Below are 23,308 nucleotides of genomic sequence, written 5' to 3' on the forward strand. Positions count from 1 at the left end.
AGCTCATTCTGGGGGATCTAAAGATGTTCCCAGGCCAGACAGTACATATAGTCCCTCCATGGAGTTCTGAGTCTTCCCTGGGGTCTCCTGCCAGTGGGATGTGCCCATAAAACCTTCAAAATGAGGCATCTAGGGGTATCCTGATCAGATTCCCGAAACTACCTCAACTTACCCCTTTCGATGCAGAGAAGCAGCAGGTCTACTTAAAGCTCCACCATGATAATGGACCTCCTCACCCTATATCTAGTCCAGCCCCTCTACAGAGGGAGCTAATTTTTTTCAGTCCAGAACCATGGCTTCAGACTTAGAAGAGGTGTGAATCTCTCCAGTGCTCGCTGGAGGTTGTAGCCTGAAGAAGCCAACAGAACCACATTATAACCACATTCTGCAAAAAAACACAAAGATGAGATCCTGAGGTTTCCAATTCAGATACCCTCCTCTCCACAACTATGCCTTGAGATCCTGTCCATAAAACCCAACAAACAGGATCGGTGACAAGGGACAGCCCTGGCAGAGTCCAACTCTCACTGGGAACAGGCATGACTTTGTGTCAAACATGAGGACACAGCTCTTTCATTGGGCATACAAGGATAGACCTTTATAGGCCCCCCAGATACACCGTGTACCTGCAACCCCCCCTCCCCAGGGACAACCAAGCCCTAAAGGCCTCCTTCTCTGTTGTTCAGTGCATAAGCACAAACTTTACAACCCAAAGTTGAAAAGAAGCAACCCTCTTGCTCACCAGAGAAAACTCAAAAATCAAGGGACTCAGCTGGGGTCTTGTAGGTATCTCCACCCCTGTCTGACACCTCCAAACCAACCTGACACCACTTTAAAAACTCAGAGACCATACAAATGCATAAATACTCAGTGAACATAAATCTTATTCTGATAAACAACAAATCAGAAAAAAATTAAATAAACGTTACCATAGAGTTGGACATAGGTTAATAAGGAGGACTGACTAATGACTGTGGAAGCCAGGTAGAATATGCCAGAGCGGATGCTGCTGGAGTGAAAACTGGGTGGTGTAGTCACACCAACTCTCTAAGCAGTTGGGTAAAACTTATCATTTTATTGACTAGGTCTTCAGGTTGTCTTTTACAAGACTTAAAACCCCCACCATTAAATGAAACTGTTGATTTTGATAACAATTCTACTTATAGTTTGATGCTGTATGGTGAGGGAGGGCACAGAGGAGCTTGTTGGACAATCAGGCTGTCCTCTTTTGTGGAAGGACAAAAAAGGACACAAAATGGGACAGAAAGCTTCACTGGTTCTCTGGTGCCTGAATCTGGAACTTAGTTTTTTGCCGTGAGCGATGTTTGCTCCCTTTATGTCCTGTGATGTTTGCACAGGGGACCATTGTTCACCTCCAGTTATTCCTTAAAATGTTTGCCCCAAACAGTCACATTAACCTTCTTATTTCCTATCTCAAACAGTGCTTGGAATACCAGCAGAACATTAAAATGACTTGATGATAAGAAGGAATGACATTAATTAATTTATAGCAAGTTTATTGTGACATGTTGAACCAGTTCTAATTGCTTAAATAGAAGGCAGCTGGACTACTGGTTTTTGAAGACATTTCAACTTTCATCCAAAGATGTCTGCAGGCGATTAAGAATCTTTACCAAAGTTTTGCTTTTTTAACCAGTTTTAAATGTTACAACACAGTTCACACAGAGAATCCACTCTTACAATCAGTTAAGCATCCAAATCTTTTTAGGTCTAATAAGAGCAGAAAGTTGAGTGGGGCAAGAACGTGCACTGGTCACTAAGTGTGTACTGGATAGCTCATCATAAGAAAGAATGACATGAAAAGAAGATAGTATTACTGTAGAGCTCTGAGCACTGAGCTCAAGTTGTGCAATCACTTCAATGGCCTCAGGTGTATAAAATTACAAGCAGCAGACTGCTCCTACAAATATTTGTTAATGAGTGGGTCACTCTCAAGAGCTCTGTAAATTCCAGCGTTGTACAGTGATATCATACCACACGTGCATTAAGTCCAGTCAGGAAATTTCCTTGCTACAAAATATTGTCAGCTGTTGGTGGTATTATAACAAAGTGAAAGCTATGATAGGATAGGATAGAGGTTGAAGGCCACGTTAAATTACAGAGCAGGGTCAGTGAATGCTGAGATGCATAGAAAACTGACAGTTTTACCTGTTAAAATTACCTGTGAAATTATGAATTATTTTCAGAAAGTCAATTTTGGATGTTTTGCTTATATTAATAAAAGATTTTAATGAGGAATAATTCATCTGAATTAAAGTTTAGAAATTAGGGTATATATTAGAGTGACCATATGCTACATGCTAACATCTGCATGCTGACAGCCAAACTGGGGCATTGGTAAGATGTTCGTCCCTGGAAGATGATACGTTTTTGAAGATCAACTCAGTCTGCTTGTGGGTCAACATTTGGCAAGTTTAGAAAGAAATGGTACATTGTGCTGAAATTTGGTTATGTACAATTGGCAAACTGACCTTACGCTGAATAAAAATCCAGACAGCACCACACTGCAGGAGACAAAGTACTGTAGGCCAGCTGTTAAGCCATATGTCCCAGATTTGGGTATATCCCTGCCGTCTTTTGATCAGTTTACACAGAGCTACTGTTCACTTGGGATTACAGATGGATGAATCTATGTGTGATTCATCTGGAACTGGGCACCAGCAGATGCGTGAGTCACCATCATACATCGCCACAAGCCTGTTTACCAACACTTCCACTGCACTCCCACATACAGGTGGCTCAAAACCATCTAACCCTGAGAAAACCCAGTCATTGCTACATCTGGTTATGTAGCTGCCTGCTGGCAGCCTGCAAGCCTTTTCCCTTAAACCTTCACAAAACACACCGTTAGATAATATCTGTAACGAAATATAAAAAAGGTAAATGAATGAGGAAGATGCACTAAAGCTGCCACAGAAACGTAATTTGATGAATCACAGCAGTTTCAAGATAAACTATAACATTTGTTGGTAAGCGTTTCCCCCTCTGTTAATTTGTTTGACTTCTGTTTTGGCAGACATCAGACATCATCTGTAAATGTACATGTAAAAGCAAAGTGACCTTATGCTGTCTTCCAAGAACAGTGGCGCTCTCTGCTGGTACATTTTCCACATGACAGCCAGACAATTGCCTGGACCAGAGGTCTGTAACCTGCAGCTCCAGAGTCTCAGGTGGATCATTTCCCAGCTCATGGTGGCACCTATGTTTTCTAATGTAAAGACAGGTGGAAAGACAGCTTGTATTTAATGGAAAATCTGAATTCAATTTTCACAACAATGTAAATGGATGGTTCACCGGCAGTCTGGAAAAGTTTGGAAAGTGTGGAAAGTGATTACAGAATTTTGCAGTTCTGTTTGAATATGTAAAAAGAAACCAAAGTATGAAAAAATACTATATTTTGTCACTCTATTCTTCATTCTGTTCTCTTTACTTTCCTACCTTTTTTCCTCCTCTTCCTTACAGTGTCTGTTGTAGTTTGAAGGTTCCTTATGTAAAGTCTGACCAATAAAAATATCTGCCATAAGTCATTGTCATATTTCACATTTATATCTTAACAAATTGAATAAAATCTCTCCAAACTCAGAAAATCTGAGTGAGAAAAGTATAAAATTTTGATATGAAATAGGATCATATAATAACAATAATCACAATTTCTATTAAGTGTACTTGAACATTACAGTAAATAAATAGTCTTTTTCCAAAAGTTCAAGTAGGTTTTGAGGCTCTAGACACATTGTATTTAGATCAAGGCTAAACACATTGTCGGAGAATGTTACACAAACTCTTGAGAATAAAAGCTGAAAAATCTAAATAACTGCTCATGTAAGCAACATTCTGGTTGCTAAACTTTTTCTGCATACTTTTCCTCGGCAGGGTATACTTGTGTTTATTCTTAATTTGCAGTACAATATCTAACAGCTAAATGAGACGTGGTAATTTCAATCTTGTCTCAGTCAACACTTTTTGTTTTTTTCACTCTCCTGCACCTGTGCTTGGCTGTCATACAGCCCATAGACTGCGGAGGAACAACAGCCCTGTGACAAAGGTTCCACGATACCAAACAAGGGATACTTAATGTCAAGGCAGGTAGGTCCTTATTTCTTTCAGGGAGTCGTCAAATAATGTATTTTCCAGTGTTTAACTGTTACATCTGACATGTTCTTTTGATGTATTCTTATATTGTCAATCCATCTGTCTTTCCGGGTGGCACTGCTCCATCTATTTATAGGGTTACAAGGACATTAGCTCAGTGTCCATGCAGAAATGTCATGTAAGACAGGACGGCCTAACAGCATTCATCTTTAAATGTGAAGGTCAAGAAAAAAAATCTGTTTTGTCTATAAAGTGGAGAAGCTAACCTATTTCTGTGTTGATAGCCTGTGCAGCAAAACTGAATGCTGATTTATTGAAACTATTTTGTGTGGGTTAAAGTAAAGATATATATATATATAAAAAATACATTATCACGTTGTAATATACATGTTTTTAGCAGCTTGCAAATGAGAAGAGCTATAAAGAAACATCATGGGCTAAACTGGTGGTTGGTTACAACCTTATGAAAGAGACCATTTAAATAAAATATAATTTATGCCACTTCTGTCTTCCTCTGGTTCTCTCTTTCTCAGAGGAGGAATGGAAGAAAGCTACGAGACATTTGAGGAGGAGTTATGGCCACCGAGGGCAGACGCTCCTCCGCAGAGACCCATTCGACAGATCCACCGAGCAAGTGGAGGCACGTACAAAAAGACACACTGAATCTGTGATCCCTACAGCTGTGTTCAAAATAATGGCAATAAAATCGCTAAGATCAATCACTTTTTTAGGTTGAACCCATATTTCTATATGCTAAATAATTTACAATTAGGTAGTAATAGAAAACTAACAGATCTAGCAGTCATAAGTTGCATGCTCCTGAGTTTGTGTACGGTAATTGAATCATTGTTTAAAGAGGTGTGTTCAGAATAATAGACTGTGACTTGTTTATAACTATGAACTGAGAGTTGAAAAATGTTATGAAACACTACTAATATTATCAAATAATAAGGAAAAGAGTTCATTTAGATCAACAAGTTGTTCTGAAAACAAAAAGGTTGAAAAAATATAATGCAGAGCCCTGACCCCTCAAGGGCTAACTCACCAGGTGGGAATGGTAATGTGCACTCCCTACCTTGGTTCTTCTGAGTTCCAGCTGCCGTGGTGGGCTGGTGCCTACTTGGCATGTTAGGGGCTCTGGGAGGGGTCTCCAATGCTTGATGCTGAGTGGTTGGAGCATGCCCTTGGCTGCCAGGGGGACTGGGTCCCAGACCTGGCCTGCGTGGCTGGAGGTGGCGTGGTTTGATTGGGACGGGGGGGGGCTTAGGGTCCCACATCTTACCATGTGCCTCTTTGGCCTGGGGGCTGCTTCCCTTGTGCTTTTCTGATGACCTACCTCTGTGACTGTGAGGGAGCGGAAATTGGTCCACCTGTCCTTTGCTGTTCTTGGGTGCTGAGTGTTGCAGGTCTTTTATAATTCTCGCCACTCTAACAGCTGTGCACCTCCAGGTGACAAAGTTGCTCACATACACCCTCCCACACATGTACGCTCACCCATGAACCCGCATACAAATAATCCAGATGGTTGAGGGTCATACAAACATACTGGGGTTTGACAATGAAACTGAAACACCTGGTTTTAGACCACAATAGTTTATTAGTATGGTGTAGGGCCTCCTTTTGCAGCCAATACAGCATCAATTCATCTTGGGAATGACATATACAAGTCCTGCACAGTGGTCAGAGGGATTTGAAGCCATTCTTCTTGCAGGATAGTGGCCAGGTCACTACGTGATACTGGTGGAGGAAAACGTTTCCTGACTCGCTCCTCCAAAACACCCCAAAGTGGCTCAATAATATTTAGATCTGGTGACTGTGCAGGCCATAGGAGATGTTCAACTTCACTTTCATGTTCATCAAACCAATCTTTCACCAGTCTTGCTGTGTGTATTGGTGCATTGTCATCCTGATACACGGCACCACCTTCAGGATACAATGTTTGAACCATTAGATGCACATGGTCCTCAAGAATGGTTTGGTAGTCCTTGGCAGTGACGCGCCCATCTAGCACAAGTATTGGACCAAGGGAATGCCATGATATGGCAGCCCAAACCATCACTGATCCACCCCCATGCTTCACTCTGGGCATGCAATAGTCTGGGTGGTACGCTTCTTTGGGGCTTCTCCACACCGTAACTCTCCCGGATGTGGGGAAAACAGTAAAGCCGTGGTTTTATGTTTTTTGGATACAATCCGGGTTAGCACCCAAACATCCCTTTCAGACAGCTTCCTCTTGCGTCCACAGTTAATCCTGTTGGATGTGGTTCATCCTTCTTGGTGGTATGCTGACATTACCCTGGATACCGTGGCTCTTGATACATCACAAAGACTTGCTGTCTTGGTCACAGATGCGCCAACAAGACGTGCACCAACAATTTGTCCTCTTTTGAACTCTGGTATGTCACCCATAATGTTGTGTGCATTTCAATATTTTGAGCAGAACTGTGCTCTTATCCTGCTAATTGAACCTTCACACTCTGCTCTTACTGGTGCAATGTGCAATCAATGAAGACTGGCTACCAGGCTGGTCCAATTTAGCCATGAAACCTCCCACACTAAAATGACAGGTGTTTCAGTTTCATTGTCCAACCCCTGTAGATTACAATTAAATCAATGTGCCGACTGTAATGCTGGATGCAGTCTTGATTTAATAAAGTCAACCATGCACTTAGGATTTTGTCTTGAGATATCCTTTTGTAGAGCAATTCTGCCCAGGCACATGTAGGCAACCAGTTTTTCTGTGTGGTATACCTGAAGAAAGATGATTAAGGTCCCGATGACAATCTAACGCAACGACTGGTGCCAAGAAGATCCCTCTAGATACAAGCAAAAATTTGCAGACATTTGCCAGTAACGTGTTTGCATAATGAGACTCTGTGAATATATAATTAAATTCTTTTTTGGGGGTGTGGGGGTGTCTTTCTTTTCTGTTGTCTTTTTTAGTCAAATTTATTCTATAATACCTCAGTAATTTTATTATGTTTATTTCAGAAATGCACACTTCAAGGAAAATCAGAGAGGTGAGCTTAGAAACAAGCAATAGTGTCCAACACTGGTTCATGCTGAGATCCTTTATTATTAAGCTACAAGTTGTTCTCTGACAGGAAGTGCCTCCTGTTCATCTACAACCAAGATCAGAACCTAAGACCTTACCAGGAGAACCCACCTCCACCAAACCTAGTGAGTAATTTCTATCCTTTCTCTTAAGCTCTAAACCTTTAAGCTCAGTTTTCATAAATTTCCCTTTACTTCACATTTTTTCTTTCAGCATCCTTGCACAAAACCTTGTCAATCCAGAACCTAACTCAGATAGAGACACCCTGGGAGAAGTTCACTCTCAACCGCTGTCTTTTTGTAGCCATCACCATTCTGGTGCTCACTTCAGGGTTTCAGAGACTTCATGGCAAGTAGACTAAATGTGAAATCTAAGATACACTGCTGATCAAAATCTTAAGTCTGTGGAAAAAGTTAAAGGTATTTGCATTTTCTGCTGGTAGGTTGTAACCAGGTTTTAAGTTGAGCTTCAGCATTCAAAAAGCAAACACAGGAGCAAGAGATAAAAGACCAAACGATTTATTGGAAAAGACATTTACACTCAAAACGGCTGATCTAAAATTTGAGACCATGACTCAAAACACCCAAAACAGAACTCAAAGTGTAAAAACAAGACGCAGAACTCACTAGCCCTGTTGCTCTAGTTGATCACTTCAGAAATTAGTTTAGACACAATGAAGTAAGTGTTCCTAGTTTACATAAAGCTGGTTGTCCCATGTGGTGAAGGTGGCTTCCCAAAGGGCTGGGGCTGAAACAATGGAATTAATCATGATTCATCGATTATTGAAATATTCATCAACTAATTTAGTCATAAAATAATCGTTAACTGGATTATACAGTCTCTAAAGCATGCCATTTGATGAAAGAACAACCCACTCAGACTGAGTAATTAGACCAGAATTGTATAAAAAATATATACATTTTACATTTAAAATGAAAAAAACTTCTTTGTAATTATGCTCTATCCAGAACTCAAGTGGCCTAGCTTTAGCTTCACCTGGTTCAGGTTCTGTAAAAAAATCTCCTATTAAGGACCTTTTGCTATCCAATTATGCCCTGCGATGAACTGGCGACTTGTCCAGGGTGAACCCTGCCTCTCGCCCATAGACTGCTGGAGATAGGCACCAGCTCCCCCGCGACCCACTATGGAATAAGCGGTAGAAAATGACTGACTGACTGACTGCTATCCGATTATTAATCAATTAATCAAAAAGATAGTCGACAGATTAATCAATTGGCAAAATAATCGTTAGTTGCAGCCCTACAGATGGCTGACATCCAACTGACATCCAGTTTAGTAAGCCTCACTTGAAATCCCGATTCCAATGTTTTTAATAAGATTTAGATCAGGTTAATATGCAGATTCGAAACCAATCCTAAATTGGTGGTGTTTAATGGAAGGAAAAAAAAGATCATGATGGATCCTTCTCCGCATACAAAACTTTTCCTGTGTGATTTCCTAGTATTGACAGTGGCATTGGAAGACATCAGGACAGACCAGTTTTTTTTACTGGTCCCAGAATGAAGTTTCTTCCACCTTTTAACATCCAACGTTCGATGCGCCCTTACAAGGTCCAAAAAGGCAAGATTGTATCATGTGAGGAGAAATGGCCCTTGAAGATGTTCTTTTGGTTTTTAAGCCTTTCTCACACAGATGCAGTTTTAGGATTATTGGGCTGCAGTCAGCATCATTAAAGGCCTAAATTCAGGTCAAGGATCTGCCTGCGTCATCACGTACAGACTTTTAGCACATGTGGCTCAGCGCAGGTGACATTTTTTTGTTTTTTTTGTTCCAACCCTGTTAGGATCTTTTAAGTAATCTAAAATAGCTCTCTTACAGCGTCCAACCTATGGAGTGAAGGTGTGTTGCAAGGGGATTTGCTCGTGCAGTTTAACAATCCTGTCACTTTCCAAAAACAACAGAGGGGCTTTCTTGCCTTTGGCATAAGAGGGTCATTGGAGAGAATGCATGACAGAAAATAATAAGAAAGCAAGATTTAATGTTCAGATTTTGATGTCTTTTGTAGAGTATTTACATTTTTAATCAGCCTGTTTGAGCTTAAATGTGTTAAATTATCCACCTACTCTGTTTGCCTCTTGCTTTTGTTTCTTCTATTTGCATGTTCCATCATCACGAAATATGAATACTGTTTTCCCTGGTCCTAAGATTTTGATCAGAAGTGCATAGACATGACAAGGCTCATGTGACTGAGTTGCTTTAGAATAAAAGAGAAAAGGGTATTTCAAAATCCCACAGAAACGTTTCGTGGCCAGAGAACAATAGAAGAAGAGGAGAAAGCTGGACTAACAATGAGACGATCAGGAATATTACGGCAAAGACGACATCTGCCAGAGGTAAACTAGTCTCAGTTACAGGTTTTACAATTAAACATTGACTGTTTCATCCTTGAAGCTTTGACATGTTCCATTTCCTTAAAGCCTGAGACTTCTCTGTGGGAAGTTATGTTTTGGTGGCTGCCAGACCTCGATGATGAAGACGAAGAACATGACAACGGAGAGATCAAAAGAAGAAAATCAAAGAGGGAAGTAACAACACGAACATCGAGGGGTCTCAGGAATAGGCCGCTGCCAGAGAAAAAACTCTTAAAGCAAAGAGACGGGAAATTAAAGGACAGGAGGGCCAGGAAAGCTGGGGCCAACAAAATCAAAGACAAGAGAGGCAGAGTGAAGAAAGAGGACCCTGAAGAGGATGAAAGAGACGAGGAGACAGACCCAAAGAAGAATAAGTTAGAAGACGAGAAATAAAAAAACAAGAGCAGATTTTTATTCTGTTTTCAAACACACATCAGATGTTCTAAAATCGGTTATTAATCAAGTGGCAGATGATCAGTGTAAACAATAAAGTTTTACAGCTCAATGTTGCTTAACTATTTGCTAACTTAAAAACAGAACTCAAAAGGTATATTCAAAAAGCTAATTCCTTTTAGCATTTTAATTTAAAAACTGAAATATGTAGATTCATCACACAGATTAATACATTGCAATAGTTTATTCCTGTTAATATTGTTGATGATTCACAGCTAATAAAATTCCAGTCTCAGAAAGTAAGAATATTACACAAGACCATTAAAAGAGATGTCCCACATTATGGACTACACACCTACGGGGAAGACAAAAAAAAAAGGTAATTGCTGAAGAGGATGGCTGTTTAGAGTACATACAAGCCTAATAATGGAAATTTGAATGCAAGGATAAAGGGGGCCATGCCATCTGCTTGTGTTACCCTGTTTTATCAAGTCAGTGCAGCTTCCTACCAGGAAATTCTACAGCACTTTATGCTCCAGTTTGTTGACAAGCTTCAGAAAGATGCTGATTTCATTTCCAGCACCATATGGCACCTGTCCCCACTTAGAAAAGTACCAATACCTGCTTTAAGGACCAACAGAATCTATGGAGTACACTCAAGGGGAAAATGTAATATACCAGAGGCCACAATGCAGATGAGCTGAAGGATGTTCTTAAAGCAACCTGGGCTTCCTCAGCAGAGCCACAGGCTGATTGCCTTCATGTGAAACTACATTGAAGCAGGATTTCAGGAAAAAGGATCTCCAACCAAGTATTGAGAGCAAATACAGTGCATGCATACTTTTCAGCAGGCCAACAGTCCTGTAGTAAAAATCTTTTATTGGTCTTTTGAATTTTTACAATTGTGTGAGAAAATAGGTTTTCATTAGCTGTAAGCATAATCATCAACATGAATACTAAAATTACGTAACTCTGTGTAATATTTTCTTATTGAATTACTGAAATAAAATTTTCAATGATGTAAGTTACTGAGGCGACATGTAAATAATCTGTGTGAAAGAGCTGCTAAAGAGAATACATCTGAGCCTTTATTCTGATAAACTTGACTTTAAACGGTTTAGTTTAGTATTATTTTCAGTGTAATGTCACTACAGATACACAGACAAAGAACCAACATTCCCTGGTGGCATTTATTTAGAAAAACAGTTTTTCAAAAAACGTTTTCAGCTCACTTATGATAAAAAAAACTTGAGATGTTACCCCCACATATTTATTTTTATCCTGAAAATTGATAAAAATCTACAAAACAGACTCAAACTGGATTTTTTTTTGGCAAATCCAGGAATGATCATAGAAAGAAATTATAAAACTAATGATGGTAAATTAATTATTAGATAATGTGAGGCCTTCTGGTGGTGGGGGCCTCATCGGCATGGGGGGCATGGGCATCTGTGGGGGCATCTGTGGGGCACCTGGAGCCCCAGGTGGGAGAGGGGGAACCGACATCCCTCCTGGTGGTGGGGGAGGTAGACTATCACCTGGTGGCCGAGATCCCGGTCCGCTCATGAGTGGGGGCGGGTGCTTCACACCGACAGGAGGAGCTGGACCGCTGGACTGGGAGATAGCTTTCTCCATTTTGAAGTGGAACTGGAGAAAAAACTGCAGAGACAAAAAAAAAACACCTGGTGTCAAAACATATTTTCTTCAGTATAAACATATTCGCATAGCTGGCTGTGTATCGGTACCTGTTTAGTTTCTTTGTTCCAGTGGGTCCAGAAGCGGGTTTCTGCTTTATCTATTTCTCTGCTGGGGACCTGAAAGAGAAAACATCTCATAATATGTTGCTGCCATCAGCATATTGACATGGTCCTGCACATCTTTTCGGGACTAAACAACATACTTTTTATATTCAGGTCGCATTTCACTTTTTGCCCGTTTTTCAAAGCATAAAGTTCACTATAAATTTACTAGAAGCATTTCCATCAAGGTCTGCTTTAAATACTGAATCTCAATGAAGGAAGGAAGACCTCGTCTGCTGAACAAGGAAGGAAGGAAGGTAGGTTTAGACAAATACGTACGGACAGGAATCCTGTAATAACTTCACAAAGTGACGGATCAGCTCACCTTGAAGGCAATAGTTTCATAAGGTTCAGCAGCGAACAGCAGGTACTGCCAGCGACGATCAGGGGGCTCAATTCGCTGTTCATAAGCAGACATGAAACGGTGCCTGGGTCCAATTCCTTCCGCAATCTCCGGATAGTCGATCTGATCAAGACAGATAGGAAATATCAGCAGAAAGTTAGATGAACAGTTTAACTGTCAGAAATAACAGCATAGTGTATTTTATTAAAGACAGAAAGTGAGGTCAAAACTCTAGTAGTCTTCTTTCAGCCAACTGAATGGCTGTGCACAGCAACGGGAGGGGCCATGCCTTATTATTCTATACTAGATATAGTTTGGGAAAACTCTGGCATCTCATTAAGAGAACTTTAAACAGTAGGAACGGTATGATGGGAAATATTTAAGCAGTTTTGAAACTGCAAACATTTAAAACATGTGTCTACCTGAAGGATTTTTTTCCCCAAAGAAATTTATTTAGTTCAAGATTCTGGAAGTTTTCATATCATTTCTAACCTGGAACAGTAAAGACTGCTGACCGGTCTCTGGGTCCCTCTGCTTGGTTACTGCAACGAAGAATAAAGAGATGATGCACACAGAAATCATTACAATAAGAGAATATGAAAGAATGATGATGACCCCAATCACAGCTGATTTGACTGCGGCACAGCCAGCCTACCTTTGTATCCTGGTCGACCAATTTTGACAAACTTCTTGACCTCAACTTTTACTTTGGCTGGAGCTGGTTGAGCAGGAGCTTCTTTCGCTTCTTTGGCTGCTCTCCGCGCTCTGAAACGCAAAATATCAAATTGTCAATAGAAGCACCAGACACTTTGGGTGAGGCCAGTCGAATTGAAAAACCTGTGCTGTGGGTCAGTCAAACAGAAACATACTGGAGTCACAGGTTCTACAGCAACAGAAACACTTTCATAAACAAGTTAATGTGCCAAATGTTATATAGATTACTGCTTAAGAAAGGAAACTTTAAAAAAAAAACTGGAGCGCAGCAAAATTATGATGAAGCTGCAAAAGTATGAGTGAGATGCACTTACAGGTTAGTCTGATGCTTCTTTCCTTGTGTGTGAGCCAAGTAGCTCCCCTGCAACGCAGACGAGATAAACTTTTAAGTAGCTTATATTTTTAAACAGAAATATCTGGAAATATAACCGTACATCTAAAACACTACACAACCCACTTAATCATCTGCCTCCTCACCTCATTATTATGAAGTGTCAGACAAAGTTTGCACTCATATGAGCCTAAATGATTCTTCATAAAGTAGGGGTCTTTGTTGATGTCGATCGTCTCCAGGGCCAGCTGGCGCAAGCGCTCACGCCGGTCACGGTTACTCTCAGAGGCAGAGGCCACTCCACCGCTCCCAGTTTTCCCTCCGGCTCGGTGCTGGAAATCCATCTTCGTGAGTGGATGGATTCAACTACTTGGACAAAACCCGTCCAGTCGAAACTGGACAGTGGACAAATTCCTGTTTTTTACCTATGAAACAAAAATAACAGCACAGACAGTTTATAGTATAATTTAGAGATGGACTGACACAAAATATTTGGCCAATATAATCCACCTTAATTTTGCTGTTATGGCCAATAACCGATATTTACCAATATTATATACATTTCCCTACATGTACCCTACACTGAAAAAATGACCACTTCACTGACATTGCTTCTCTGCTTTAACACCTCAAACCTGTGCTGCATCACCATCACATGACCAAACAAATCCCACACAGCCAACCCCTGCCCTTCCTGAAACACATACACAAATGGCAACAAGGTGGAATAAACAAGTTATTATTATCAGCCTAGTTTTACTTATTGGACCTTTACAATATGTTTAAAATTTACTAAAATTGACTGATACCAAGCATGATTAAAAAAAGAAAAAAACAGAACAAAAAGCTGAAGGTCTTACAGAAAAGTTGCTGTTTTATCCATCTGAAGAGTCCAAATGAGAACCTCTAATATTAGATGTTAACGCCAGCATAAAATGCTATCCATTGTTGAAACTGTTTAATTTTCAGTTCATCCAGAAAGAAGGTCTGATAGTATCAGCGAGTCTGCAGCTGCAAGTTTTCCTTCAGTCGCTTGACTAGGGATTATGTTACTGGCGATGCCGAGCGGTCAAAAACCGATTTTTGTTTGATAATGTGGTTCAGTTTCAAGAGTTTCTGATGCTACTATGAAGTAAACATACCCAGAATATCACTTGTCTGTTCTTTTCAGTAACAACATACCTATGGCTTATTGCAGCCGTTTTGCTCCAACAAAACTGTGCTTGATTTAACTAACAATGAGAATGCATACATTTTTTTACATACCTAATGGCCCATTAACTAAAGATTTAAACTATGTTCAACTAAAATCAACTGGTTCGATACATCAGCATAGGCTTAATTAGCCTAGACTACAAAATGTGACTTTTTGCCTGACCTAATATCTAATGGTCTCTTAGGATTACAACTTGACTTGACTTTTAGTCTACCCACTAAAAAGGGAAAATATTCACCAAGCATTGTGTGGTGAATGTTTAGTGAATAACCTAGAACACTTTCCTACAGTAAGTAGAAATACATTTCGTTTGTTTAAAGTTTTTAAATGGAACTCGGCATAAGATCAGAGCTTCACAAATTCAGTGATCGGCCCAAATCTCTGATCGGTCTCTAATAATCAAAGGTTATTGTGCATAGAGCAGCAGCATGTGCAAAGTGGCGCAACTATTTCCTAATACTACTATTCTGTTGAAGTAACACACGAAGATGACATCTTCGGGCAGTTAGAAGGCATTTGAAGACATAGTTTGCTACAGATTAATGTACTGATGTGACTGAGGGTCGCAGTTCACGTGTTTCATAAACAATGTTTCCTTTATATCGATTTGATCAAGATTATTTACAACACACGAAAGATAATTTACTATAGCAAAGAGGGCACAGATTCCAAAAATCAGACAATCTATTCAAAACACATTTATAAGTTTGTTACATACAGATTACATTCTAAATATGCTAATTCTAAGCTAACGATGTTAGCACATCGATGCAACTTTCTCCAAACAAACCCCATTGACCACACAAGAAATAAAACAAAGCTTGTCTGTATATATAATTATTGATCAGATATGTACAGAACAAAACATTGCCGATATGTTACAATAAACCTACGTTTTCCAAAGCACTTACCGACTCAAACGAGAGGTGAACGGTTAGCTTTCTTTATATCGTCTTATTTTTAGCAGTTGATTAATAGAATACTGCCACCTACTGACTTGGAGGCCAGGCCTCAAGTCAGCGTTTGTTTTCCTCTTTCCTCTTAATTTCTTTTTTATCTTGTTTTGTTTTATACATTTATTATATTCAGGTCACCTAAATGAATAACACAGGCGATTAATCACATTAAAATGAAACAAATTATGTCTGGAAATAACAAACCATGATTAGATCTTCAGTAAGTTTCTGTCCTACATTGTATGACATAAATCTGTTGAAACTGTTTGTGAGCCAAATCAAAAACTTTCTCTAATAATGTCTAATCTTTAAAATATGTTTAAGCTTGCAGCAACTCTTAGAAACGAATGATGCTGAAAGTAACGCTGGCATTCTTTGGTCCTCATCAATTGCAGTTGAAAGCATGCCTATTATTCCGATTATACATGTATATATAGGTTTACTCTTTCCATCTCTGGGTGTCTGAGTGTCAATGATAGTTATATAACATGGTAAGAGCCTCTGACATGTCTAACGCTAAGAACATCCCACACAGTTCCATAGGTACACATATTTATATCTGTTGTTTTGCATTTGTTTTAGTTTCAATCAACTATTGACAGATTTAATAAGGAATGCAATGATTTATTTTTTTAATTGTTTTTCTTTACCTGTATTTTATTTTGAAATTGCGTGTTTGTATTATGAATACGCAAATAAATTATTGTCCCATTTAAAATAATTACAAGATGCATTCAATGTTTATTTTCAGTTTCAGTTTTACTTTAACTACGACAAAATAACTTATTTATTTATTTATAACATTTTGGCATTCAACAGACGATTATTTATTTTACATTTTCGATATGTAGTACACTTCCCGGCCCAGTAGATGGCGGTAATTGGGCTTTCGGGTTGTTTGACAACCTCAGCCAAGCTAAGCAGAAGGGCACCCTGCAGGGAGTTTACGGTGCTTAGAGTAGTAGTGTGGCGCCGCTGTTCAACCTTACCTCACAGATGGTTGGAGCGTCTCCGTCTCGGTGCGAGGACATCAAATAAGGAAGCAGCGATCTCGACAGGAGAAACGCCAACATAATTTCGGCATATTCATTGTTAGAGAACTCTTTGAAATGTTTTTATTCGGTAAAACTGTCCACTCATAGCCAAAAAAAAAAAAAAAAAGCCCCTCCGTCCGCTTAATTGATCGAGATGCGTTTTAACGAGAAGGAACTGGTATGTTTGAGCCGCCAACCCTCAGAGATGGCAGCTGAACTGGGAATGCGAGGTCCCAAGAAAGGAGACGGTAAAATACGACCCTTTTCCTTCTGACTGCAACCACTTTTACCTCTAGTGTGATGTTTTACAGTAACTAACACACATTAGCTGTGCTGACAGCTGCACTGTAAATATACAGTTTAGCATATCTCTGTGTATTTTTTTGGTGTACAGTTGTCAAGAAGAGGCTGGTGAAACTCGTAGTTAACTTTCTATTTTACTTCCGGACGGATGAAGAGGAGGTCAGTTTGAGCCATTACTTCCTCTTTTCCTTGACATAGCAGTTGGTTTGTGTCGCTCTAATTTTCATTGAACTGTTTATTTTGCAGCCAATCGGGGCTCTGCTGTTGGAGCAGTGTCGTGTAGAGAGGGAGGACACTCAGACCTTCTCTATTGGTGAGCCACCGGGCCCTCAGAAAACGGATATTTACACACACTGCATAAAAGACATTGTCTTTTTATTTTCACCGTTTGACAAAACATTAGACCGAAGCTTTTCTGTTTTAGGTTGGCTTGGATTTCCAAAATGATTTCTATTTGTTAAATGCCACAATACTGACATAATGTTTTTTTTTTTTGGAGGTTTTTTAAGGTTGTTTTTCTAGTCAGTCAGTCATTTTCTACCGCTTATTCCATAGTGGGTCGCGGGGGAGCTGGTGCCTATCTCCAGCAGTCTATGGGCGAGAGGCAGGGTACACCCTGGACAGGTCACCAGTCCATCGCAGGGCAACACACAAACAACCATGCACACACTCATTCATACACCTAAGGTCAATTTAGAGTTACCAATTAACCTAACAGGCATGTCTTTGGACTGTGGGAGGAAGCCGGAGTACCTGGTGAGAACCCACACATGCATGGGGAGAACATGCAAACTCCATGCAGAAAGACCCCAGGCCGGGAATCGAACCCAGGACCTTCTTGCTGCAAGGCAACAGTGCTACCAACTGTGCCACCGTGGTTGTTTTTCTATATTAAAAAAAAGTTTACACACAATTCCTTAGTGTGTGCTAATAAAACTAATTCTAATTGACATAAAACGTTAGTTTAGTTTAATGTAATGTCAGACAATGAGGGGAAAAAAATGGTCACCTTTTTACAGAGAATGCAAGCATCCTGCTTTAACTTGTATCATCTATAATCTGATCTGCTTACTTTTATTTACAACAGAAATGCAACAATTATTTAAACCACTGCTAAAATAGAACAATATATCTTTACTGTCATTGTACCGTAGTATGTCAGAAAAAGACAAACAGAGCCGTACATTCTGACCTGTCAATGTTATAATCCCCTGTTATGGAGCGACTGTTGTTTCTACCTCAATCTTGTGCCTATTTCTGCTCAAAGGTGCATCCTTATAGATTATAAAACAGAGTTTAATAATCAGGACTCTTTCACAGTTTCAAAGTGTTATAATAAACCTGATGTAGGATTCTCTCCCAGCATTTCTAGATGAAGCGGAGAGGAAATATCTGTTTGAGTGTGACTCTGAAGAGCAATGTAAGGACTGGATAGACTCGATTATCAAAGCAAGGTAGGTTAACACTTTATTCCATTTAACACTAAAGTAATTTGTGAAGACTTGAAAGAAAGCATACTGCTACTGTGACAAACTATACACAGTACATACAGTACATCCATACTGTTACAGCACTGCATTAAGTCTATTGTGTCATTGGTGCTTCATATAATCTAGATGTTGTACAAATAATCTCCATTTGAATAAACTGTGACCTGCACAACCACATCTGCACATACAACATACATGTGCATACAGCCACATACACAACATTGATATCAGAGACAACAAATAGTTGGCTAAACATACATTTTGCAGCTAGCGGTGAAGATGTGAGCGAAGCCTCTTCTACCTCAGCTAGATCCATCTGCAGATATTTCTCCTTGCATCTTCTCAGGACATACATAGAGTAGATTTATCAGCGTACACTACAACATGTAGCTGCACCAAACTGCAGAATGACTACTTAATGAGTTCAACATAACATAAATTGTCTAGTTATGATTATGTATCACTATAATAAAGTTACACAGTATCTACAGTAGCATTATTAGGCAATTTTACTTGATTGTAACTTAGCTAACCTTTGTCTAGTACATGTGAAAAGTCCACTTCTACTCTCTTTTGTGCATGCTCTTATCTACACTGTCTGAAGGCTACACCTGATGGCTTGGATGGCCTTTTCATGATGAAGAAAGTCATCAGAACAGCTACGTGAGATGCACATTGATGACTTATCCCATCCTCCCTCTGTCTCGCTACCTGGTTCAGGACCAGTTTAGAGCGAGGTCAATTAAAATATTTAGAAACAGGGGGCATGGGTACTTTTTTTCTGTATTTATTCAGAGGAAAGGGTACCAGTCAGGGCTGAAAATTCTTGCTATTATTTTATTTTATTATATCCCCCCCACCCAGCAGGTACCAGCACCCGATGTGGCCCATTCCCCTAGCTTGCTCTGGCTGCTGGAATGCCAAAATGCAACATATGAGACCCAAAGCTGTTTTGCAGAAATGGAAACATAGATGAAAACCAAATTAATTTTTCATGTAGAATCACACTATCAACAATTCAAATTCCAAAATACTTTATTAATCCCAAAGGGAAATTAAATGTTGTTGCAGCTCATTATGAAGGTTTCTTCAAATAGCCGTTGTAGATGCTGATGGCTGTGGGCAGGAAGGATCTCCTGTAGCGCTCCATCTTACAGCAGATCTGAAGAAGCCTCTGACTGAAGACACTCTGTTGTTGTAGGACAGTCTCATGAAGAGGATGCTCAGGGTTCTCCACAATGTTCTTCATTTTATGAATCCTTCTTTGCATTTGTTTTTATTTTTTTTATTAAAGCAACAAGTCTTTCAAAAAAGACACAACAGGAGAGTGTGCCAGTCTCAAACACTGGACCAGTATCAGATTCTGACAGCATGATAACCTTCAGTATCAAACCATGACTTATGACACACTTTTTTTATTTGAATTACAAACATGTATGTAACAAGTTGTAGTTGCTTTTATTGAAAACAGAAAAGCAGCTACTAAAATATTATAACAAGGATTATTACACTTATAATAATTGAGTTTCATACATAGACTGAAGAAATAATAGATTCTAATAAAAATTATAATTTATAGTTACAGAGTAACAAAAGTATAACAAGGTGATATTAGCTGGTTTACTACCTGGGCTATCTGGTTAGTAGGACTGCAGTCACCTACTTAGCAGATGTGATTGTAGCTTACCAACTGCAGCTTTAATACTTCATTAGGTCCATTTGAGTATGTTATTTTGAAACTATAACTTTTTAAAACCTTGTTATGCTGTGATATCGGTGACCGGCCCATGCCTTGTTGTCTGCAATAAAATTAACCACAGCCCTAATGTGCTCAGTTCATTGATCTGTCGTTTCTTGCAGCTACGAGTTCATGAGGAGGAATCTTATATTCTACCGAACTGAAATCCACAGACTCACTGGAAAGGTGAGATACACAGCAACCAACACTGGCAGCATTTCTGCCTCTGACGTATTATAAACATCAGTATCACTACATAAAAAAAAAAAGGGAGATGGGTTTTGGTCAGTTATCCAGAGATTAATGCGAGCAGCTCAGGTTTTTATTCCTTTTTTTTTCTGTTTCTTCTCTCATTCACACATTCCTATTTTCATTCTCTTTATCATCTTTCTCCTTTCTATTTCTCACTCTCCTTCCTCTTAAGCCATCTCATTCTCCTTCTCATACTCCTCCTTGTCATTCCCTTGTTAGTCTTTTCATTCTTATTATTCTTTTTCTCACTATTATTACGAATATGATTATTAAACTAATGATTATTACATGTGTATCCATGTTGAAGTACGCTAGATATGTTCTGTTAGCGCTGCATCTTTAAAAAGAACATTTCCTGGTTAAATGAAATAATTCACAGTCCTTAGAAGAACATTTTCTTGAGACTTTGAAAGCAGTTATAAATGTCTTTAGAGCAGTATGTGTGGTAATTAAAGTGCTTCTCACTTATCTGTGGATTAGTCTCTGTAGTCGGAGCAGAGAGTGTCTTGGCGCCAAGTTTAAAGCATTCTAGATGGAAGTTGAAAAATGGTGAGAGTTGCCATTTTTTTGGTGCTAACTGCTACTACCAAAAAGCCAAGCGATGCAATTTATTTCTCTCCTTTTTATGGATTTAGACACATAAGAAACATGTTCATAAATAGTTTACAGTACTATGTGTGCCACAAGTTTAAGGACTAGTGCTAATAAGCAAACCACTGTGGTATAGATGGAAAGCATTTCGTCTTTTAGATTTTCTCATCTTTGCTGTTTTGGTAAATAGTTTGTTTAATTCCACTGTAATAAAACTGCATTGGTCCTTCTGTTCTATAGTCACCTGTTTGTTTTCTCTAAAGGACCCGTTGGAGCAATATGGCATTTCTGATGAAACTCGCTTCCAGGGCAACAGTGGCTCCCAGCTCGTGGCCAGAGATACCTCTTCCCTGTAAACCAGGATGCTGTGATAAGATTGGTTCATTCAGTCTGCCATTCCAGCCTTCACTTCACTTCAGAATACAACAGCGTTTCTACCTTCCAATTGTCTCTACCTGTGCTAGTTTAATGTAGTTAGCTATGTTTAGGTAATTCACGTCATCACAAACTCATATTACTTTTGCTATGTCATTCATTCCAAGTAATGTAGGTCTATGTTAATGTTAGTTCAGGGTATTTAACGCAACAATTACTGTTGGATTTTCAGCCCCCTTCTTTTTTGATTAGCTGTTTGTATGTTTTTAATTAAATGCTGTACATGCTGAGAATGTGATATTAAGAGTTTTATTTTAGCTGTTTTTGAGTGTATGTTCAATATATATTACATTTAAAATTCTTAGTTTTAAAAACTATCCTTTTGCACAACACTGGTAATTTAGTTGTTTTTGTTTTTTTCTACAATTACAGTGATTTACTTGAGCCTAATCTAAGTTTTTCTGTCACTGGGAGCCAGATTCTTTCAGCTAGCCTTTTGGTTCATTTAGAAAACCGGTTTCTTGCTGTAAAACTTTACTGGAAGTTTTGCTCTCCAGGTTGATTTTTTTTTTTCACTGGGTTTTGCGTCATACAAATGAGTGAAATACCTGTGCTGTTTATCTGGAGTCGCATCACTCGTCACTGAATGTATGTTCTTTTTAAACTTTTGCACATCATTTCTTTTAGCACTTATTTCCAGTATACTTGTTTCACTGACATTTTTTTTATAGCAATAAAGAAAGAGGTTGATGGAGCACTTTATGAAAATGAAATATTCTCAAACTGAGATTTTATGTGTTATAATAATTTTTGTATTTTTGGTCTGCTAGCAATGTCATTATTTTGTTCATACCAATAGATCTCAAACTGAGGTGCAGATGATCATCAGGGTGCAAAAGGTGCTGTTAGGGGTTGGTTTGGTTAATTACTTGGGAATGTCAACATGAAATTAAATTATTTAAACATTTTGAAAAAACAAATGTGTGTTAAATGATTGGAATAGATACTGGAAGAAAAAGTTGTTTTCATGAAAAATAACTTGTTCTGCCCAACAAATAAGCTCTAATGTATGCAGCTTTATTTTCATCTGTAATGATTTGGGTAACACATCCTTCTTCAGACTACCAATGAAATCCATTCACAAATGGCAACAACTAATCAAACCTCATGAAGCTCAGGCTGATCTGATAACAGAAACATAAATATAAAAAGTTCTCATAAGAGTGTCTTGTGAATAATTAGCTACTTGCTGCCAAAAAATATCTAAAATGTGAAGAAAATATTGATCCATGCTGTTCAGTGAACCTAGATCAATCAGTAAAAATGAATGAAAATAAGACACTCTGTTGTTGTAGGACAGTCTCATGAAGAGGATGCTCAGGGTTCTCCTTAATGTTCTTCATTTTATGAAGAATCCGTCTTTCCACAATGATCTCCAGAGGAGTACCCAGAACAGAGCCAGCCTTTTTTATCAGCTTATTGAGCTTTTTTAAGTCCCTGGCTCTGATGCTGCTTCCCCAGCAGATGATGGCAGAAGAGATCACACTCTCCACAACAGATTTATAGAAGATATGCAGCATCTTGGTGCAAACACCAAAGGTCCTAAGCTTCCTCAAGAAGTACAGTCTGCTCTGTCCTTCCTCACAGACGGCTTCACAGTTGCATCTCCACCCCAGTATGTTGTCCAGGAGAACACCGAGGTATTTATACTCCTCCACTTCTTCTCCCATGATGGAAATAATTTTTGAGTTATTCCTGTTTCTCTTAAAATCTACAATCATCTCCTTTGTTTTACATTCACATTCAAGATGAGATGATTGTTTCTACACCATGCCTTAAAGCAGTTCACCGGCTCCCTGTACTCAGCTTGTTGTCCATCTCTGATACATGCAACAGCTGCAGAACCATCTGAGTCTTGTACTGGAAGTCTGAGGTTTGCAGAGGGAAAAGAATGGTGAAAGCACAGTCCGCTGTGGTGCTCCTGAATTGAACAAGGTGCACACATTTTCTTATCTTCACAGAGAGCCAGTGAGGGAAAAAAATGTTTTCTGAATGGCATAGTGTCCTCGGAGCTCCACCGGTCCTTGGACCCCAGAAACAGTCACCACTCTATCTAAAGACTCTTAAAGGAACGACTCTGAACCAGTTTCTAACTTTAAGCTCATTTAATCTAAATTAAGGCAGAGGAATGATTACAGAGATCCGCGCTGAGGCTCCCGTCTTGGACCGTCGC

The 23,308-nt window shown here is 39.2% G+C and overlaps 3 protein-coding genes across 4 annotated transcripts; 2 read left to right on the top strand and 1 right to left on the bottom strand.

The window, feature by feature from the left end:
- The first annotated feature begins 4,019 nt into the window (after nt 1-4,019).
- LOC124870696 lies at nt 4,020-10,045 on the top strand. 2 transcript variants are annotated; one of them, XM_047369525.1, is made up of 7 exons: nt 4,020-4,107; nt 4,647-4,753; nt 7,105-7,133; nt 7,218-7,293; nt 7,382-7,516; nt 9,425-9,522; nt 9,607-10,045. In XM_047369525.1, the coding sequence occupies exons 2-7, from the start codon at nt 4,654-4,656 to the stop codon at nt 9,931-9,933; spliced, it is 765 nt and encodes a 254-aa protein (XP_047225481.1). In that variant the 5' UTR covers nt 4,020-4,107; nt 4,647-4,653; the 3' UTR covers nt 9,934-10,045. The 2 variants fall into 2 exon arrangements, with proteins under 2 accessions (XP_047225481.1, XP_047225480.1); XM_047369524.1 differs by having other exon boundaries at nt 4,025-4,103.
- Nucleotides 10,046-11,104: 1,059 nt separating this feature from the next.
- sf3a2 (splicing factor 3a, subunit 2) lies at nt 11,105-15,350 on the bottom strand. The gene is made up of 8 exons (XM_047369523.1): nt 15,248-15,350; nt 13,267-13,545; nt 13,104-13,150; nt 12,731-12,840; nt 12,568-12,617; nt 12,058-12,198; nt 11,679-11,747; nt 11,105-11,592 (listed from the first exon to the last, which is right to left on the bottom strand). The coding sequence occupies exons 2-8, from the start codon at nt 13,462-13,464 to the stop codon at nt 11,317-11,319; spliced, it is 891 nt and encodes a 296-aa protein (XP_047225479.1). The 5' UTR covers nt 13,465-13,545; nt 15,248-15,350; the 3' UTR covers nt 11,105-11,316.
- Nucleotides 15,351-16,197: 847 nt separating this feature from the next.
- plekhj1 (pleckstrin homology domain containing, family J member 1) lies at nt 16,198-22,055 on the top strand. Its single transcript, XM_047367207.1, has 6 exons — nt 16,198-16,574; nt 16,721-16,788; nt 16,876-16,942; nt 17,993-18,083; nt 19,980-20,043; nt 20,964-22,055. Exons 1-6 carry the CDS (start codon nt 16,481-16,483, stop codon nt 21,054-21,056), a joined length of 477 nt encoding a protein of 158 aa, XP_047223163.1. The 5' UTR covers nt 16,198-16,480; the 3' UTR covers nt 21,057-22,055.
- The last annotated feature ends 1,253 nt before the right edge of the window (nt 22,056-23,308 follow it).

Source organism: Girardinichthys multiradiatus, chromosome 6 (assembly GCF_021462225.1).
Source record: "Girardinichthys multiradiatus isolate DD_20200921_A chromosome 6, DD_fGirMul_XY1, whole genome shotgun sequence".
Taxonomy (NCBI): Eukaryota; Metazoa; Chordata; class Actinopteri; order Cyprinodontiformes; family Goodeidae; genus Girardinichthys; species Girardinichthys multiradiatus.